General features: G+C 34.7%; 1 protein-coding gene across 1 annotated transcript in view; it reads right to left on the bottom strand.

The window, feature by feature from the left end:
* Positions 1–439: 439 nt before the first annotated feature.
* LOC149562795 (COMPASS-like H3K4 histone methylase component WDR5A) overlaps positions 440–18,805 on the bottom strand; it is a 34,784-nt gene continuing 16,418 nt past the window's right edge. The window contains exon 2 of the mRNA XM_089826254.1: positions 440–968. Coding sequence (XP_089682380.1) covers positions 678–968 — 291 coding nt within the window. The 3' untranslated portion in view covers positions 440–677. The remainder of the gene's footprint in view (positions 969–18,805) is intronic.

Genomic DNA, 18,805 nt, shown 5'->3' with positions numbered 1-18,805 from the left:
AATCACATCCTCAGTTATTGAAATTCATATTTTAGATGCAGCAAATATCTGGGAACATTATATGATCAATTACACATTTACTCCCACCATGGCTTTTATGTAAAGCACATTGGAATACTCCTAAGACAAATTTGACCTAGTTGTACATTTCTAAACAAATACTGTTAACAGTCAACTAGCAATCACTTGATAACTCCATAAATACCCTGAACAGTTGAAATGTCCGTCAAATCCTACAAACAAGAATCTTAGACTCCTCAAATTTACAGCTTCATAGTTTAACTCTTAAAACAAAACCCCAAAACATCTACTTTATATCAGACCTTTGGCTGCACAAAAATTGTAAGGTAAAAACTCACAAAAAGCTTGTCTCGGTCTAAACAAGATTAAACACTGCGAGCAAATTACTCATCTGCAATAACATTTCTAAATAAAGTGGTACAAAGCAATGATAGATTTTAGTCGATATTAATATTTTTTCTTGCATACAGTTCCTTTTGACAGGACAGAAAGTAAATATGCATACACAGGAGGAAAATAGCATGAATGCAACTCCAAAATGACACCTCTCTCCTGAACAAGAACATACACAATTTTGCTCTGAACCACTTAAAAACATGCCTACAAAAGATGTTAGAGTCACACAAGTAACACAATCAACACCATAAGAATTATTTCTAGTTGTCTTGAACCCAAATTTTTACAGTCTTATCATTGTCCAATGCACCAGAAGCAATTTTGTTTTCTGTTGGATGACAGGATACTGAAATAACAGTATCAGTATGGCCTTCCAACTTCTGAACTATATTTCTTGTTTGAAGATCCCACAAATACACACAATTGTCCTCTGACCCACTGACAATATATTTTCCATTTGTTACAGAAAAAGTGGAGGATATACAGAATTTCTTGTTTGTGTGACCTTTGTATGTTTTCAAAAACTTCCCTGTTGAGAAATTCCAGAGCCTCTGCAAAGACGTGAATTTGTCCAAAGTTATAAACAAATTTAAGAAGACAAATTGCCAGTTTTCTTTAAGAAGAAATTGATACAATCATAGATACCCTAACAAATAAATGATTCTGTAGATATCTTCTGCCAAAGAATAGAATTAAACTAAATAAAAAGGAATTAAAATTCACAATTATGTGCATAAAATTGAGAAAGGTTTGGAAAAGTGCATTAGCCAAGCATAGCATGATGTTCAGTTCAGAGAAAAGTCAGAAAACCTTACCAAGTGATTTGTTCTAACATAGCATACTTTAAGGTCCAGTAATAGTCAAATGGCGTTATGAAAGAAATATGAACTTGGTTTTATAGTTTGAGAAAAATATAAAATTAATCTAAATACTTAGGAAATGAAATTTGCAATTATGTGTATAAAATTGAGAAAGGTTTCGAAAAGTGCATGTCTCAAGCATAACATGATGCTGAGTTCAGAGAGAAACCTACCACGTGATTTGTTTTAAAAAGGCATATTTTATGGTCCCAATAATAGTTGAAAAGTGTTATGAAAGAAATATGAACTTGACTTTATAGTATGAGAAACAATTACACTCAAGACCTGGGATACTAATTTAAGATCTTGCTGGAAATTCTGCATTTGATAGCTGAAAACTTCTGCTCATTGATAATATTCAGCTATCCTCATTACTAGAAATGCTGGAAATCTAAACTACCATTTTTTTATCTTTTTGTGACCTAAATCTGTTTATTAGACAGGCCTAGCTATTTGAACAGACAAATGGACTACACAAGAATATTTGAAAAAAGGCAGCAGAGCATTACAATTATCAAAAGAAGCAATTTAGAACAGTCAAATGACACCCAAAACCCAAGAGCAACATTGATGCTTCATTCTACCACAAACAGTCCTTCCACTATCTTCAATATTTTTTCCAGCACAAAAGACACACTATTACATGAGGTTGAACAACAATTTAGAACTTCTGCAATCTTTGGGCCTTGGTGTAAGTTGCTTCAGATAGTTTATCACCTGCAGATTTTTTATTATTACTGATACCTGATGTGCAACCAGATGAATAACTGTTGGTGATAAAATTATATAGCTAATGTATAACTGATGACTGTATCAAGACTAATGAACTTTTACTGTAGTGCGTCTTAATTCCTCTACATAACCAGCACTTTCTTCCATAACTAATTTATGTCTGCACAGCTTGGATAGGTGAAGAGAAATTGGAATAAGCTATAAGTAATAAATCTAAACTTAATGAGATCATTTTTTATAATATATACAGGGAACAAAACAAAGCAAAGGAGTATTGAGGTATCAAAGTGAGAAATATAGAAATTGGATAATGGAAGCGATTGCGGGCTCTCAATTACTTGCCAAAGATACCTAGCTGTTCATAGCCAACCACCATAAGTCGCAAGCCAAATTCCGATCATTCTCAAAATTAGTGCTACTAAAGGTCTATTAGACAATAGACGTTTTATTTATAACTATACTTTAATTTCTGTTTTCTCTATTTGTAATTTTTTTTTTTTTTTTTTATATAGATTGCTAAGACAAAATTCACCTCCAACACAATCCTCTTAAACAATTTGTGAAGGTGGAGGCACTTTCTAGCATAGTCATCAGTTTTGATCCATATGGAGGCAATCCAACAGCAGAATGATCCTAGATGACGATTGGCAGATCATGTTGAATATCTTCTTTAATTCTGCCAAGCCCATCTTGAGGGTAATCTGTTTTGTTGATGTGGATAAGCCATGTTTTGGATAAAGATATACGGCAACACTGACTCGACAATTCAGAAGATGAAAAATATCGTAAATTAGAAACAAGATCCTGACAAAAATTTCTTAAAATAGGTATGGATATTTCTAATAGAACAATTACATAAAATGACATCCACATTGCATCTTCTTGCCTTTGTAGTCCAAAATATTACAGCTCTGAGATCCTTGCTTTGCTGTACAGGGTGACACCATGTTGACATTAGGAAAAAACAATGAAACAGACAAGCTAGTGTTGATTTTCAGGATCGCTGCAAATGGACTAAGTACTGCCATTATGTTTGGTATGTATGTTCCAAATGGCAGCAACCTCTAATTTATAATGAGCAAAGGCTAAGAAGAGACACGTCCCTTCATGGTTCAGTCTATTCGATAATTAGATATTAATATAATAACAAATAATAATCTGCCATAATAATATATTATTTAATTAATACATAGATATATAAAATATCTCACACATATATATAATATATTTTATATATCTGCACTTTAGTCTCATAATTTATCTAACTGAAGCTACCAAACATCAACACTCCCTATTAGCTCGGGAGGATAAACACAAGATAGATATTACACCATTGGTAATATTACGAAATGGTAAATTTTAAGGACATCTTTGATCAGAAGATCTCCACCATTTGATATAATGAGTATTGGTCTTCCAAAATATCAAAACATGATATTCACCAAATACTCTGAGTAACATTTTGATATCACATTTGATATCATGAGTATTGGTCTTTCAGAATATCAACATACAGTATTCACCAAGCACTCAAACAAGGTTTGGTATCACATTTGATATCATTAGTATTGGTCTTCCAAAATTTCAACACATAATATTCACCAAATACTTATATAAGGTTTCATATCACATCTAATATCATGAGTAGTGGTCTCTTTCAGTAATGGCCTACAAAATGTCGAGATGTGAGATATTCACCAAGTATTGTGAGTAATGACCCATAGGATGTCGAGATGCAAGATATTCACCAAGTATTCCATGTAATGGCCTCCAGAACATCAATTTGCATAACATTCACCATGTATTAAAAAATGTTTATAACGTACCATATAAACATCCACCATGTAAAGTATACTCTATCATGATCAGCATAGACGTAAGATATCCATCATAATAGAAAATTAAGTTATAGCAAGATCGTTACCTTACAATCACTTCTGAAAATGCAAGTTATGATCATTTGAAAGTCGTCACTTCCTCATGATGTACACAAGGGATAGGCCCATTAAATCATGCAATCACACACATGATTTACATGAAGTCAAAACTTCCTCTAATTCTGATATGATCAAGATCTTCAAGGATCCACCAAAAATATCCTCTATCTACTCCCTCTCTTTTACGGTTGCCTCTAATGAAATGTCAAGCTCTCTCTGAATCTAAATCTCCCTCTTTTTCCTACAATAACATTCTTGGAAAAGATCAAGGCAAGTAGCTCTTATAGTATGTATTGAATCAATATAAGATCCTTTCCAACAGGATATAGATAATTATAAAATGTCATACTTTAAGAATGATCCCAATTATTCCAATATAATTTATCATTTTTATAATTATAAATCCCCTTATAATCTCATTAATTATTAATGTTTTTAATCAAAACATTATAATATATTCATAAGGAAATAAACACTATTATAATCTATTCACACATATTTTAGCTTGCCTCAATGGTGACATGGCTCTAATGTCATTGTTGGCTACTCGTTTAAAAACATGAGATTATGTTTTGTAGAGGTGATTGAAAAATCACATTGATTCACAATGCGTCATCGATGAGCAATTATAATATATTCATATGGAAATAAACACTATTATAATCTATTCACACATATTTAGCTTGCCTCAATGGTGACATGGCTCTAATGTCATTGTTGGCTACTCGTTTAAAAACATATATCAATTGGGATTATGTTTTGTAGAGGTGATTGAAAAATCACATTGATTCACAATGCCTCATCGATGAGCAACTTAATGCAGTTGCACTACCTTGGTTGTCCAATTTGACTCACATGTGGGCATTAAAATCATGTCTTCTTTCACGATGGTTGTTTGCCTTAAGTGGCAAATGCAGTTCAGATTAAACTTTGTAATTTCCCCTTATATTATATTGCAACGTGGATGCTACAAAAAGTACTTGGTCAATTGAAGTTGCCACCCTTGATCATCCTTATTTATTGTCGAATGAAGGTGTATTCTTTTTTATTCCTATTCATATGAGGTTGCTTCTATTTCAATAGGATTGTATAAATCTTGGCTATCCTCTAAAATTTGGTGATGTGGACATCCATGGTAAGTCTTAATCATCAAATTTACCAATCTCCTTTCCTAAACATTGATTGAATTCCAATGCATAGTGAATTATTTCCAATGCATTCCACCCAACCGACAACTTCCTGCCATCGTGGCTATCTCAGCAACCGAACTCTCATACCAACATATAATTATTTATGATAATAGATCAAGTTTTCTTAGTGGCCTATTCTCTCGTCTTTTCCCCAAAGTATGAACTTTGACCTTTGTTAGGTTTCCCACCTTTTTGTCTTCCCCTTATTTGTTTCTTCCATCCAATATTTTTCACTTCTTTCTAACTGTGTTACCTATATTGCCCCCAAGCTAATCCATAATGTGACTTATGTCACTTGTCGCATGTTTTTGCCATCCATAATTATATTATGCTCGTCGTTATAACTCTTGATGCAATTATATTTATGGATTATTCTATTACCTTCCACCATTAATAATATTTTCCTTCATCCATATAAACTTCTTTATTATTGCACGTTATCAACCTCTAAACACAAATGATAAAGAGAAGTGCTTCCCTTCTACGCAACTTAAACCTATGTTCTCGAATTTATTCAAAGATCTTTTGCATATCAAAGGCCAAATTCTTGAATATAAGCTTGGCTATACAAATATTTTCTCTCCTTTATCTGTTGATGAGATGTACAAAATATCAAAAGCCTCCTTTGGTGTGTCACCCATATTCAGTTGTTGGACCTGTTCTTATTTTCTTACATTTGCAGCCTGCTCTCATACCATGTTGATTTTCATGATCACTGCAAATGTACTAAGCACTGCCATTATGTTTAGTATGTATGTTCCTAATGGCAGCAACCTCTAATTTAGAATGAGCAAAGGCGAAAAAGAGACAAGGCTAAGAAGAGACACATCCCTTCATGGGACCGTCTATTCGATAATTAGATATTAATATAATAACAAATAATAATATCTCACATAATAATATATTATTTAAATAATATATAGATATATATTATATCTCACACATATATAATATATTTTTATATATCTGCACTTTAGTCTCGTGGTTTATCCAACTGAAGCTATCAAACATCAACAGCTAGCATTTGCTAGACTCCTCTCATCCTAATGTGGAGGATATAGTTGCGATTTTTTGGGTTCTATAGCCTCCACCAACCAAGTATAAAAAGAGTGCTCACTTTTGATTGTAGCTCCATGGCAATAAATGCCCACAACCATAGAAGCAAATATTGTTCTACAGGATTTCTAAGCATCCCAAAAGATAAAGATGTTTACAATTTTTGGGATATTAAAAGCCTGAAAAATGTCGGGAACCCATAAAACACAGTAATTTATTTTTGAAAGGAAAATTTTTAAATGTATTTTTACATTTAAAAAACCATCCTAATTACAAAGCGAGTGAGAGGGAAAGTAAAATAGAGTGTAAATCATGAATTCTGAAATATGGATTTTTCTTGTTAATTTTGAGATTGCTGACTGATAAATAACCCTACCAAAATGATAATGAACCTTAAATACAAAAAAATGCAACTAAGGTGTATACTATTCATTAATTCTGATGTTCATAAATGATAATTATCAAATAGAAGAGAATAATCTATATGCAGGATAGTAGCTACGGTTGGCAACAATACCCTGGCCTCTTCAAATAGCTCTTAAGTTAGAGTAATGACAAAATCCATGCCTGGCATTTCAGGAAACCAATGTATTGTCATAACAATGTTTCATATTAATCACTTTTAACAGCAATATTTCCTGTAATGTCTACTACAGTCATATTGATGCCCATGTTAAATTGATTACAATACAAATAAGGTTGTTGCTGACTACCATACCAGTCAACAGTGCACAGGTCACAATGATAACAGAATGCTACTGATCAGTACTTATAAGAAAATTACTAATCACAAAAAGATAGTTATGGTATAAGACAATGATGATGACAACAATCTCAACAGACAATAGTATTAACAGCTGGTCCAAAACAATGAAAATTCCCAAACAGTTGCCTCATTCATAAAATATTCTAAGTAAAATACAACAACAATATCCATTAATAAGTAGAAATGACAAGCAGTCAATGACAGCACTAACATCTGTGATAACAATAATAACAAATCAAATGAGTAAGTAGTCAATGACAGCAATAACATCTCTGATGACAATAACGACGAATCAAATAAGTAGAAATGACAAGTAGTCAATGACAGCACTAACATCTCTGATAACAAAAATGACAAGTCAAATGAGTGAGTAGAAATGACAAGTAGTTGTTAGCATGAATGCTGATGATATTCCTATGGGGTTGTATCCTAGCATTGCTAGAGTACTTGGGAGATCGCTAGTATAATTATATGTTGCATTCATGGCAGTGTTTGTCATTGATGTCAACATATTGGTTATTCTGTGCAGACTGACAGAGCAGCAGACAGAGATTGAGATCGTGAGGTTCAAGGATTGAAGATGGGGACGAGCGCAATTGAGGACATGTTCTACAGAGTATCATGATGACGTGACTAAGAGCACATGAAGAAATATGAAGACAGTTGACAGTTATTTGTGATTTATTTAAGACAAAGTTCTCGCAGAGAACCTGAGAGGCGGTTTCTGATAATTGGATTGTATCTCCTAACAGAGATAAAATCTGGTTAAGCGCAGTCAGACAAAAGTAGAAGACATGACAATGATGGCATGGTTGATCATGCTAAGTCCGAGGTTGCACATGTGAAGATTTGTGAAGACTATGAGCCGACATTGTTATGTAATTATGAAAAGATGTATTGTAACGTGTATTAATTATAATTGTAAATTGAGAAAGCCTCAAGGCCGACTCTAATTAATTTGAAGACTTGGTGTAAAGAAAAAATGTTTTCTTTTGTTGTAAGGCATGAGATTGTATTTGAAGAGTGTGTATTGCAAATTGTGAGTGAGTAAGCAATCTAAGGGATTCTATGTGATGCGAGTATGAGAACTTGGATGTAAGATCCAGTGAACCTAACATTGAAATCAGAGAAGTGTTTGTTGCAGTAGAGGCACAGTGGACGAGCAAAGTGATTATAATTGGCAGAGAGTGCTAGTGGACAGTTGATCATTGGTCTTATTCTGGAAGGATTACTACTAAGGCCAGTTAGACAGTGGGTTCGGTGGTCTTGACCCTGAAGCTGTTTGGACAGTGGATCATTCTGCCTTCTACAACTCCTAACAAGGTTGGAATCTCCTCAGAGAGATTCAAAATCTCCTAACAAGGACTGATATGTACTGAATGTATTTCTTTGACTCTTAACAGGGTCCATCCTCTTGCAAGGAACTTATATATTAGTATATCTTTTTGTGGGTACCATTCCCATCAGGGTTTTCCCTCTGATCAAGGGTTTCCCTAGTTAACAAATCTGGTTATCTTCTTGTGGTTGTTGCACTTGCTGATTACATGTTTCAGTTTTAATAAGGTTAATAAGAGTTATCTTAATTGGATAACTGAGGCACATGAGGCGTTTATTTTGAATTTCAATGGAGCATCTTTTATGATAGTTGGCATTCACAATTTTGTCCAATGGGTTTTGGCTGCCCAAGTCCGGCTTGCAACATATAAAACTTGAAAAATATTCCATTTGAGAGTGTCATATTACACCAATTTATCTTCTAGAGTACTTTGTTTTCATGTGTCCTTTTGAAGGCAAAAAACTCACGAGTTACAGGAGTTAAGAGGACAAAAACCCTTTGAATCAAGATGGCATTCTCTTTCAGGGATTGCGTTGAAGCTTCATAGATTTGTGCAAAATTTCAGTTATTCAGTGTGTGTTTATTTGTTGCATGTTGTAAATGAAGTATATGTGGTTGGAGTGCAGCATTTGTGTCATTTTTCTGTTGTGTTGTGTGCTGCTGTAGGATTGAATCTTGCTGTTATTTTTGTTGGTCCTGGTCCTTTTAAAGAGATGGGGAATATCAAACTTGCTGTGGAGAAAATTGGAGTTTTTGATGCTTTAGTTAGCAATGTCGGTGTGGAAATTAAGCATTGTTAATTTCGGATTCTGTATTTGTTATTGTAGCTGTTGTAATAACTACCATATCAGTCTATTGTATCGTACAAATCAATATTTGATCATTATTAAAGTTACACAAGTTACTGGTTCAATTTGTGCAAGTTTGGGTGTTGGCTAGCTTCTTTTATTGGCGTAGTTTGGTGAAGTTTATTTTTCATGTTTCAATCTCTTATTTTCATTTTGATGTCTGATTTAGGACATTACATCTCTTACAATATATGTAGAAGCTAGCAATATCATTTTCAATAAAGGAGTGTGGATTACAGAGATTGCTTAAAAAAATAATATAATTTTATACAGTAATATAAGCCCATTTTGGGTTGAAATGAGAAACACAGATATGCAGAAAAAGTTTATTAGCTAGTTGCATTTAATTTAGAATTTCTTTATGCTATATACAATCATTTTGATTGAACCAAAAAACAGAGTAAGGTGAAGACGATGCAAAATTAGAGCCTCCACAGAGACCACAATCATATGAGCCTTTCCCACAACTCATGCATCCTCTCACGCTTTCCTAAGAGGACCCTGAGCAGTAATATCTGTTTCTCTCAACAGAAGCACCAATCATGTAGTTGAAGTTTGTGGGTTAGTTGAATTTAATTTGGGATAATTAGTAATCTTTTAGATATAACTAGAAAACAGAACAAGACAGAGGAAATGAAGATAGTGCCCTCTGCCAATCAAGGATGCAACATAAGGAGGAAAAAATTGTATACTTGCTGTATATGAAAGATGCAAGGTAGACACAAAAAGCATACCTTAGTAGATCTTCTATCTAAGGAAGTTAGAATGTACTTTTTTTGTCTCCAAATTCATTGTTCTTTTTGTATGTCTCTCTGCAATTAGACAATATGCTTTTGTCTTTTCTGAAGATCAGCATAAAATAGTGTCATACTAGAAATTTGGCTACAGAAATACACTTTAAAAAAAAAAGAATTTTGGGAGGATATGGTGCATTTAAGTCTACTTCGCAATGATTCACTCATGAAGAGACTTGGCTCATGTAGAGACCAAAGAGATGGCTTTCTTCTTTTGAGCAGTGGCCCAGAGATACTCCTTGAATTTTGATGCAATACGACTAGTTCAATTATAATGTGATATAAATTTCAGCCAAAAAGGAATTAAAGAATTTCTCTTTTAAGCAAACATTCCAAAGCATATAGAACTCTTTATATAATTCTAGATCTAGAGCAATTAAAGTTGAAAAATGAATTCCATTTGGATTAGAAAAAATATGGCTCAATCTTTACCAGCTCTTTCAAAAAATTGTGAAAGATTTTCCGTGCAACTAAAAACTTTGGACTACATGATTTTATTATTTTAAATTTTTTTTAAGATTTTTTTTTGCAACTGTGATTCAAAATGTTTAAGAAAATAATTGTAATAAAAAAAATCATGGTTACCTAGAGACCTATCTCCCACCCCCTGAGACATGTCTCACAGACGGAGCACATCTACAGAAACTTTCAGACACACAAGGTTCTCTTGGCTGCCATCTCCCACAGCCTTCAAAGTCACTTGACAAAGAAATTGATGTCTCCTGATAGGAAACTAAGAGCAAAAAATCTTAAAAGGTAAAAAAGGAAGGCAAATAAATAAAATAAACCTGCATAATGTATCATGCTAATATTTTGGAGGATACCAAATCCATGCCAGGTAGGAGTGATTGGATGAGGATCTACTAACACCATAGACATTTTTGAGAGGGAATAAACAAATGTGTAACTAATTTCTGTAAGATTTGATCATGAACAAATCCACAAACCTTGGATATCCTACATGCAAATAACCTGCTACAAGGAAGAAAGAAAAGCAGAGAGACAGATGGATTTTCTCCACAAACAAGAAAATTGTATCTTTGTTTGTGCAAAACAGAATGAATGAATTTATAACCAATCAATCCTTCTGAAGGAGATCGAAACCCTAAAAGGTAAAAAACATTTAATAATTACTAATTAATTATTAAATGGAAATGCAAGGTGCATAAAGTGAAATCTTAAGAAGGGAGAGAAGGTAGTTTAATAAATGAAAATAAATTAACCTTTTTCTTTAACACCCCCCCTAAAGATGAGCAACAATGCAATTACAAACAATGCAAGGAAATTGCAATGCTGAAAGCAAACTTGGGTCCCAACAACAAGGCCTGATGAGGTACCCAATCACAATCAAATCTCTATGAAGCGAAGATATAGAGAAAACCCAGTGGGAAAAACTCTACTCCAAAAAGAGATGAAAAAGGATGCACAAATGAAACATCTCAAGAGAATCTCTCAAGACCATAAGTACAATGAAAGCCCCCATGATAGAAGCTTGAGACTCCATAGCCCCCCTAGAATGGCAGAACAAAATATCAATGTGGCTCCAATCTGAAGAAAACAAAGGCAATGGACAAGGATGATAAAACCCATGTATGTAAGGTGCAGCTGGAAGTCCTAGCTAATGCTCAAAGGAGAAAGCATGAGAATCTTGAAATGGAATCTCTAATGGAGGTGTGATAACAGGTGTGTTGAATTTGTCATCTGAAAGAAGATCTGTGTCCTCTAATATATCCTCAACAACTGTAGTAGGTGGCTCGATGACTGGAGCTGCAATAGTAGGCAATGTTGAAGAGTAATCCTGTGCAAGAGATCGAATCTGAATAGGAGGTGGAGGTGTATATGTCAGAACACAGGTCCCAAGATCGGAACTTGGTTATGATACCATGTAGGATTTGATGATGAACAAATCCACAAACCCTGGATATCCTGCATGCAAATAACCTTTTACAAGGAAGCAAGAAAAGAAGGAAGAGAGATGAGTTTTCTCAACAAACAAGAAAATTGTATTTTTGTTTGTACAAAACAAAATGAATGAATTTACAATCGATCAATCCTTATGAAGGAGATCAAAACCCTAAAAGGGGTAACCTAAGAGGTAAAAGACATTTAATAATTACTAATTAATTATTAAATGGAAATGCAAGGTGCATAAAGTGAAATCTTAAGAAGGGAGAGAAGGTAATCTAATAAATGAAATTAAATTAACCTTTTTCTCTAACAATTTCTAGTCGTTGTAATGATCTAAAGAGAAATTGCCTTTACTATTTACTGGTCTTGTGTTACTTGATTTACTATTGTTGATTACAAAGTTCTATGTCATGATATTTCTGGAAATTATTAAATAATATTTCAAAATATGGTGTCTACAAATACTCTTGTCTATATTTTGGAAAATTCGTTGTACCAATATTGGTACCATTCTCCAATGTCTCCAAGTACCCTCGTCTCTTAACAACTATGACAAAAACCAAATGCACTTGGAAAAGCTATGCAATATCTATGTACAAAACACTTAAATACTCAGCAAGCTTTAGGGTTCATTCAACCAAACCACCCCTAAGGTTTAGTGATTAAATATTAAATTCTTAGATTAGAATTATGTTTTCAAAATATTAGTCTTTAAAAATTGACACAAAATATAGTCTCAAATTGCTAATATAATAAGCAACTAGCTAAGATTAGCCTCTAAGATGGAAGTCGGCAATGGTTTGAAGTTCTAAACAATGCGGATTGAAATTAAATAATACAAACTCCAAAGACAAAGGAAGGCAAGGGTAATAGTTGTGTCAACATTTTCTAAAATTGAGCCAACATCAGCTTCTTCTACTTCACAATGACTTAACACAACAGGTGTAAACATTAATGATTCTTTACAACTTGTACTATAAGAGCACTACTACCAATCTTATAGAGTAGAAGGTAAAGAAGATTTCTCGTGAGCGAGGGTCATTACTAATTTTGGGTATAACTCCAACCAATTGTTCTAAGTTGTCAAGTCTCCATATTGCCAACATGTGGTAAACACCATTGCAATTGCGATTCCTAGGTGCAAAGCCCCCTTTTATGCAACCCTAAGAAGTTGCAATATAGGATAAGAACAATATCCTTCCCAAACATCATAAAAGAAAGTGAAGATATGTTGCACAATTATATCAAATCGATGGACAGATGAAGAGAATCACACTCTTATCAACTTCCTTGTGGCATATGAGCTTGGCATGGCATTCCTCAAATCCTGTGAATGTGTCGATTAGAATGAAATCAATGCACAAATTTTTCACTCTATTTGATGAGTTGAACACTAAAGTAGAGCCACAATGTGTACTCCAATTTATTAGAGGTAATCTGATAATGTTGTTGCTTGGGAATTGTTGGGAAACTTTGATATAGAAGTATCATGTATCCCACTATGTTTTAGAGCCCATGTGCAAAACATCGACTTTATTCAACAAAGAAAATATTGGCAAACTTCCATTGGCAAACATGAGAAACAAGTGCATGCCAGTATGGGAGAACTTCAACAAAAGCTAGGGAGTAATGGATGTGGTCCCCTTCCTAATTTAACAATAAAAGATTAAATAATAAATAAATAAATAATATAATTACAAACTAATTAAGTTTATTTCAAAAGGCCAAAAGATATGTAATGAAGAGTTGTGACTCCTTCAACATAAGATATCATAGGGAGGAGAGTTGATTAAAGAAAGATTAATAAAGGAAATGGAAAGAAAATAATGAAAGGACTCTTTTAGAGAGCAGCAATGTCGACAAGTTGTAATTCTTTCAAAGGGTTGTAATTATGAAAGATTGTGACCCTTTGAAAGGTTTGCAATCTATGCTCCACAGAGTTTCTAGGACGGAGATGAGAACATGTTTCCAGTACGAGTACGGGTCGAAGCCACAATTTAGGGGATGGCAATTAAAAACATAGGGGATTTTTTAATATATAGAGACAGAATTCAAATATGCATATCATAACATTGATAAACCATTCACCATAAACATTTTAGAAGATCAATACATGGAATATTATCAAATGTCAAATACTAAGTACTTCCATTATAGCAATATCAAATACATATATAGCAAAAATCAAAATGCCTAAAGGCTCCAAGTATCATGCTAAAATCAGAATGAAATAAAGATAAAGTCCAACTAAAATAGTTAGTAAATACTAAATGCAATCTTTCCTTACTAAACACAATTTTCCCTCACTGCTGCTACTGCCCTTATGTTTTTCTTCTTACTCTTAGCAAGTATGTCAAATCTAAACAATGATTAGAAGAGTTTGTGTTTTAGTGGACCAAATATGGGTTGCATATTTTATAATGTCTTTAAGAAGACTAAGGGCTGCACGGACAGTAAAAATTAGAAAAAAAAAATGATTTTTGGGGGGCATTTTGCCTCTACCAGATTGGCTGGAAAAAAGGGGACAGCCAGCAATTTTGGGGATGGATAGAGAATGGCAAAAACATCCCCAATATTGCTGGTCGTCCCCAAGTTTCCTGCCAAAAAAATTGGCCGTTTCGAAGACGTTTCCGAATTTGCCAAAAAGGGGACGACTCAATGGATGGCCAAAATCCATCCCCATTTCGTCCCCGGTACAAGTACAACCCCAAAACCATAGGAGACGCATCCCCATGGAACACTGTTTGCGACTATTTCAAAGAGAGACAATTATGAATTGTTGTGACCCATTCAAAGGGCACAAATGATGAAGGGTTATAACAATCCAATCTGGATGTTGATGCAGGCATCGAGACCAGTACATGGGTGTGTATATTTTCTTTTGGGTGCATTTGGGTATGGTTGTATATATACAAAATGATAAGAAATTTCAGCATAAGGGAGCAGTGACCAGACGGGGGAAAATAGCCATTGGCGAGGGTTTGTAAGTTGACCTCCCACGTCCAGGGCGTGGCAAGATCTTTGCAACGCATAAGAACAAATCAATCTATTTTTGTGCGGAGGATGCTAGGACAAACCAAATGGAGGAGCTTTCGGACAAATAATGGATCATGAGAAGATTCAATATAACATGGATGTGCATCTTAGTTGGAATAATTTTACAGAGGATTCAATCATGACCATGCCCATGGAAAATCAAGAGTATCTAGTGTCAGAAATGAGTTCAAGACTTCATGATGATCAATTAGTAAAAATTCAACTAGAGGGCTTGCCAAGTAGAGGAGAAGATCAAGGATGCATTCTGAAACCTGATAATCTTATACTTCAACTCTTTGAAAATGAAGTTATCAATGCTATGCCACAAGGGCCAGAGTTGATTTTGAAGTCTGAGATTTTTTATGAAGCATGGTTATTTGGATATGTTCTTTAATCCAGAGATGTGGAGCGTGTTAGGAATTTCAAAGTTAGAATTCAAGGAGCACACTTATACTCGAACCCATGGAAGCTTAAGAATTGTCTACATGTTGGTACACCATGGTATTTATTTTCCCAAGCCAGTGAATGGATTTGCATGATTATAACTTAAGTCATTGAGAAAGGGAAACCTGCCTTGTATATAGTCTAGTTAGGAGTTTGTGTTGCTTTAGTTTTTCTTTCTGCTGTCCTGTTTTTGGTGTTCGTTCCCTCTTTTGTAAATTGGTCCCTCAGATGACTCTATTTTATAGCCCGATGGATATGGCACTATTTTATTCATTCTGGATTCGAACTTTGTCCTTGTCAGTCCTTGTCCCCAGTGAGAGCCAGCCGTTGCCCGGTTATAAAATTGTTTTGATTTTATAAGTCACGGTTAATTTTTAAAACTTGCCTTGTTTTAAGCTTTAAATTGGTCATTTTATCATCGAATGTTTTGGGAGTTTCTAAATCTTCATGTCTCTGGCTCGTTCCCAGCTCCGCACAGCACTTGAAATTTATAAAATCCGACTTCTGAGCCTCAAGTTATTGCAGGTTAATGGAGAGACCCAAAATACGCATTTTCAAGTCTATCATTAACCATTAACCTCTCAAAAGGTTAATGATAACTTTCAAATCGCGCATTTTGGAGTAGGTTAATTAACCTCTCCAAAAATGTGTTTTTTTTTAAACCTCTCAAATAGGTTAATGATAACTTTCAAAACACGCATTTTGGAGTAGGTTAATTAACCTCTCCAAAAACACATATTCATTAACCTCTTTGAGACAGTTATTAACCTCTTTTGTTTAGCCGATTAAGGTCAAGGACTAGAAGTAAGATCATCTAACAAGAAATGTCAAGATGGGAGCATGAGATGAATAGTGGATATAGGGATATTGGACTTCTCCTATGAGGTATGGTCGGAATTACATAGCCATCAATGAAGCTTCTGTTCAATCTCCTGCACAAGATTTGGCACATCTAATCTCTTCAAATGAACAGCATTCACACTTTCTTGATTCAATTGTCGCCAAGCATAAAACACTAACAATGGAATAATTTCAGAAAAGCTTGCTGAGATGACTCGGAGATAGCCACAATGGGTCTCTGCCGTTGAGAATAGGTTTAAGTATTTAGTTTTGGGAAGGACAAAAACAAACACAAGTAGTGTTCGAGTTCACATTGTCAATGCCATGCCAAAGGAGAAAAAGAACATATTCAAACAACTTGCAAAAAGGTGGAATCTATTTGTATTTACTGCTGGATGGGAACCCAAATGATTTCTTATTTTACAAGCCACACAAAAGTCCAGATGCCCACCACGCAGTCTACTACCTAAAAGTCCATTACAAGTTACGCGACAAGTACAAATTCCAGATTTCAATTCATTGATAGACATGGATCTGAGGCTTGTACGTGCCTTATTTGTTTTACCAAAAGAAATAGATGTGAGAATAAGCTCACTGACTTTGAGATTCAGTGTGGAGTGTGAGCTTGTATGGCTGAATGAGAAGAATGTGTTAGCCATATTTACAGATGTAGCAAGGTGAAGACAGGTTAAAGGAATGCATGAACCTGCAATTTATTAGAAGGGTCCCGCGCCACCTTGATCATTGTCAACCATGATAATACCACAGTTGTTAATAACCTTCAAACCCGCAGTCTTTCCTAATTTCATTGCACAGTGAGTGAGAAATTGTTCATACGCATCATTCCCATGAAATTAGAGGTTCCAAATCATAAGCTCGCCAATCATAACAAGTATTATGAGGCTGCGACATACATATCAATTCGGATGTACTCTTTTCCACACGTGAGCAATCGGTATGATCATATAGCCAACTTTATATCACACAGCCTCACGCCAGAAATTTGACTCACTAACATAGCTGGTGATACTCAAAATAAGTGCTTTGAAAGAAGGCATCGGAATCCATCAAAACATAATCGAAACTGGGTTTCCTTCAGATGTCGTAGTTACAAGTGCTCTGGTTGACATGTATGGAAAATGCGGAAGTCTAAACAAGGCACGTCAACTGTTTGACAAAATCCCTGAAAGAGACGTGGTCTCATGGACTGCAATGGTTGCAGGATATGCACAAAATGGTGAATTTGAGGAGGCTCTTAGGCTCTTCAAAGAAATGCCTCAAAGAAATGTGATCTCATGGAATGTAATAATTGTCGGATATGCCCAAAATGGATTTCTTCAGGCGGCTTTGGAAACTTATAAGCAGATGCAATTTTTGTTGAATCAAGTAAAGACATGTTGCATGTCAATTGGTCACTTCATCATGATCACGAGCTTCCAATCCCTTCTTATGATCGGTATAGAATGAGCCCAAACCATTCAAGGATATCATGTGATCAATGCATAGAAAGACATGGCATCGATATAATGCAATCACTGACAGAGAAAGTTATTAATGGCCAACCAAGTTACTTATTTCTTGTCACTCTTCATGACCCTTTCAGTTCCGTAGATTATTGAAAATGGTGGAATTAACATCATCAACATGAGGCTTTCATAGGCCACACCACTTTGCACCTGTATTAGGAAAGGAGAATTGTTCTACTATGTCTAACCTTGGACACATGCCCCATTATTACAATCTAGCTCAAGTCAATGGTTCAAAGTCAATAAAGCATCAATAGGTGGATATGATAATGGCTTATCAAAATCAGTCTCAAAGGATTGAAAATTCTATATCAATGGGAAGACAAGATTGTAGTATCACTATCTAGACTACAGTCAGTGCATGAGCAATTGATGTTGTGAATGATTGTTTCTTTGTCAATACCCAATATGTCAAACTTGGCGATGATCACGAAGAAGAGTCTGTATCAAATAACTCAACAAGTTGATGAGTCAACCTTTTGAAGACATGTTCCAGGCCATACATTTCAATTAGTGATCATTGTTATTTAAGGTTAATTTTGTTGAGGTTAATTAACCTAACCCAAATCACGTATTTGGGAGGTGGTTATTAACCACAGAGAGGTAGTTATTAACCTCTCTGTCTATATAAGGACTCCTTTTAGCTTTGTAAAGGGGGACTCTTTGGTTTTAAAATAAGGGAACACTATGCTGAAATTTTGATCAAGAGATAAATTTTGGAAAGTATGTACAATTTTTATCTCTGAAATCGAAAAATCTCTATTATCTTCTTGGTGCAAGGAAATGAAACAAGATGTGCTTTGGGTTTCTTATTCTAAAATCAAAATTGTTATCTGTTGTAGTAGACATTCTCATGGTATTGTGCGAGTGTTTATGAATAATGAATGTGTTTAGTAATACTGGTTGCTTTCAAGCGTAGTTCTTGATCACCTTTGTTATCGTTCTTGTTTACTCAAGAAGGTTGTGAAGGCGTGTGGTGCATTCGTCCTGAACGGCTTTCTCTTGATCTTTGAAGTTTTAGATTCCTTATTTGAAAAACCTTTAAAAATTATATCATACGAGGGAGCTGCCCCTCAACGCAGAAGACGGTTGCATATCAAGGGCCTATCCAACTG

The sequence above is a fragment of the Cupressus sempervirens genome, chromosome 4, assembly GCF_028749045.1.
Source record: "Cupressus sempervirens isolate cs-2001-9-10 chromosome 4, ASM2874904v1, whole genome shotgun sequence".
Taxonomy (NCBI): domain Eukaryota; kingdom Viridiplantae; phylum Streptophyta; class Pinopsida; order Cupressales; family Cupressaceae; genus Cupressus; species Cupressus sempervirens.
Note: the sequence above shows the minus strand (reverse complement) of the source record. Positions and strands in the feature narration are given on the sequence as shown.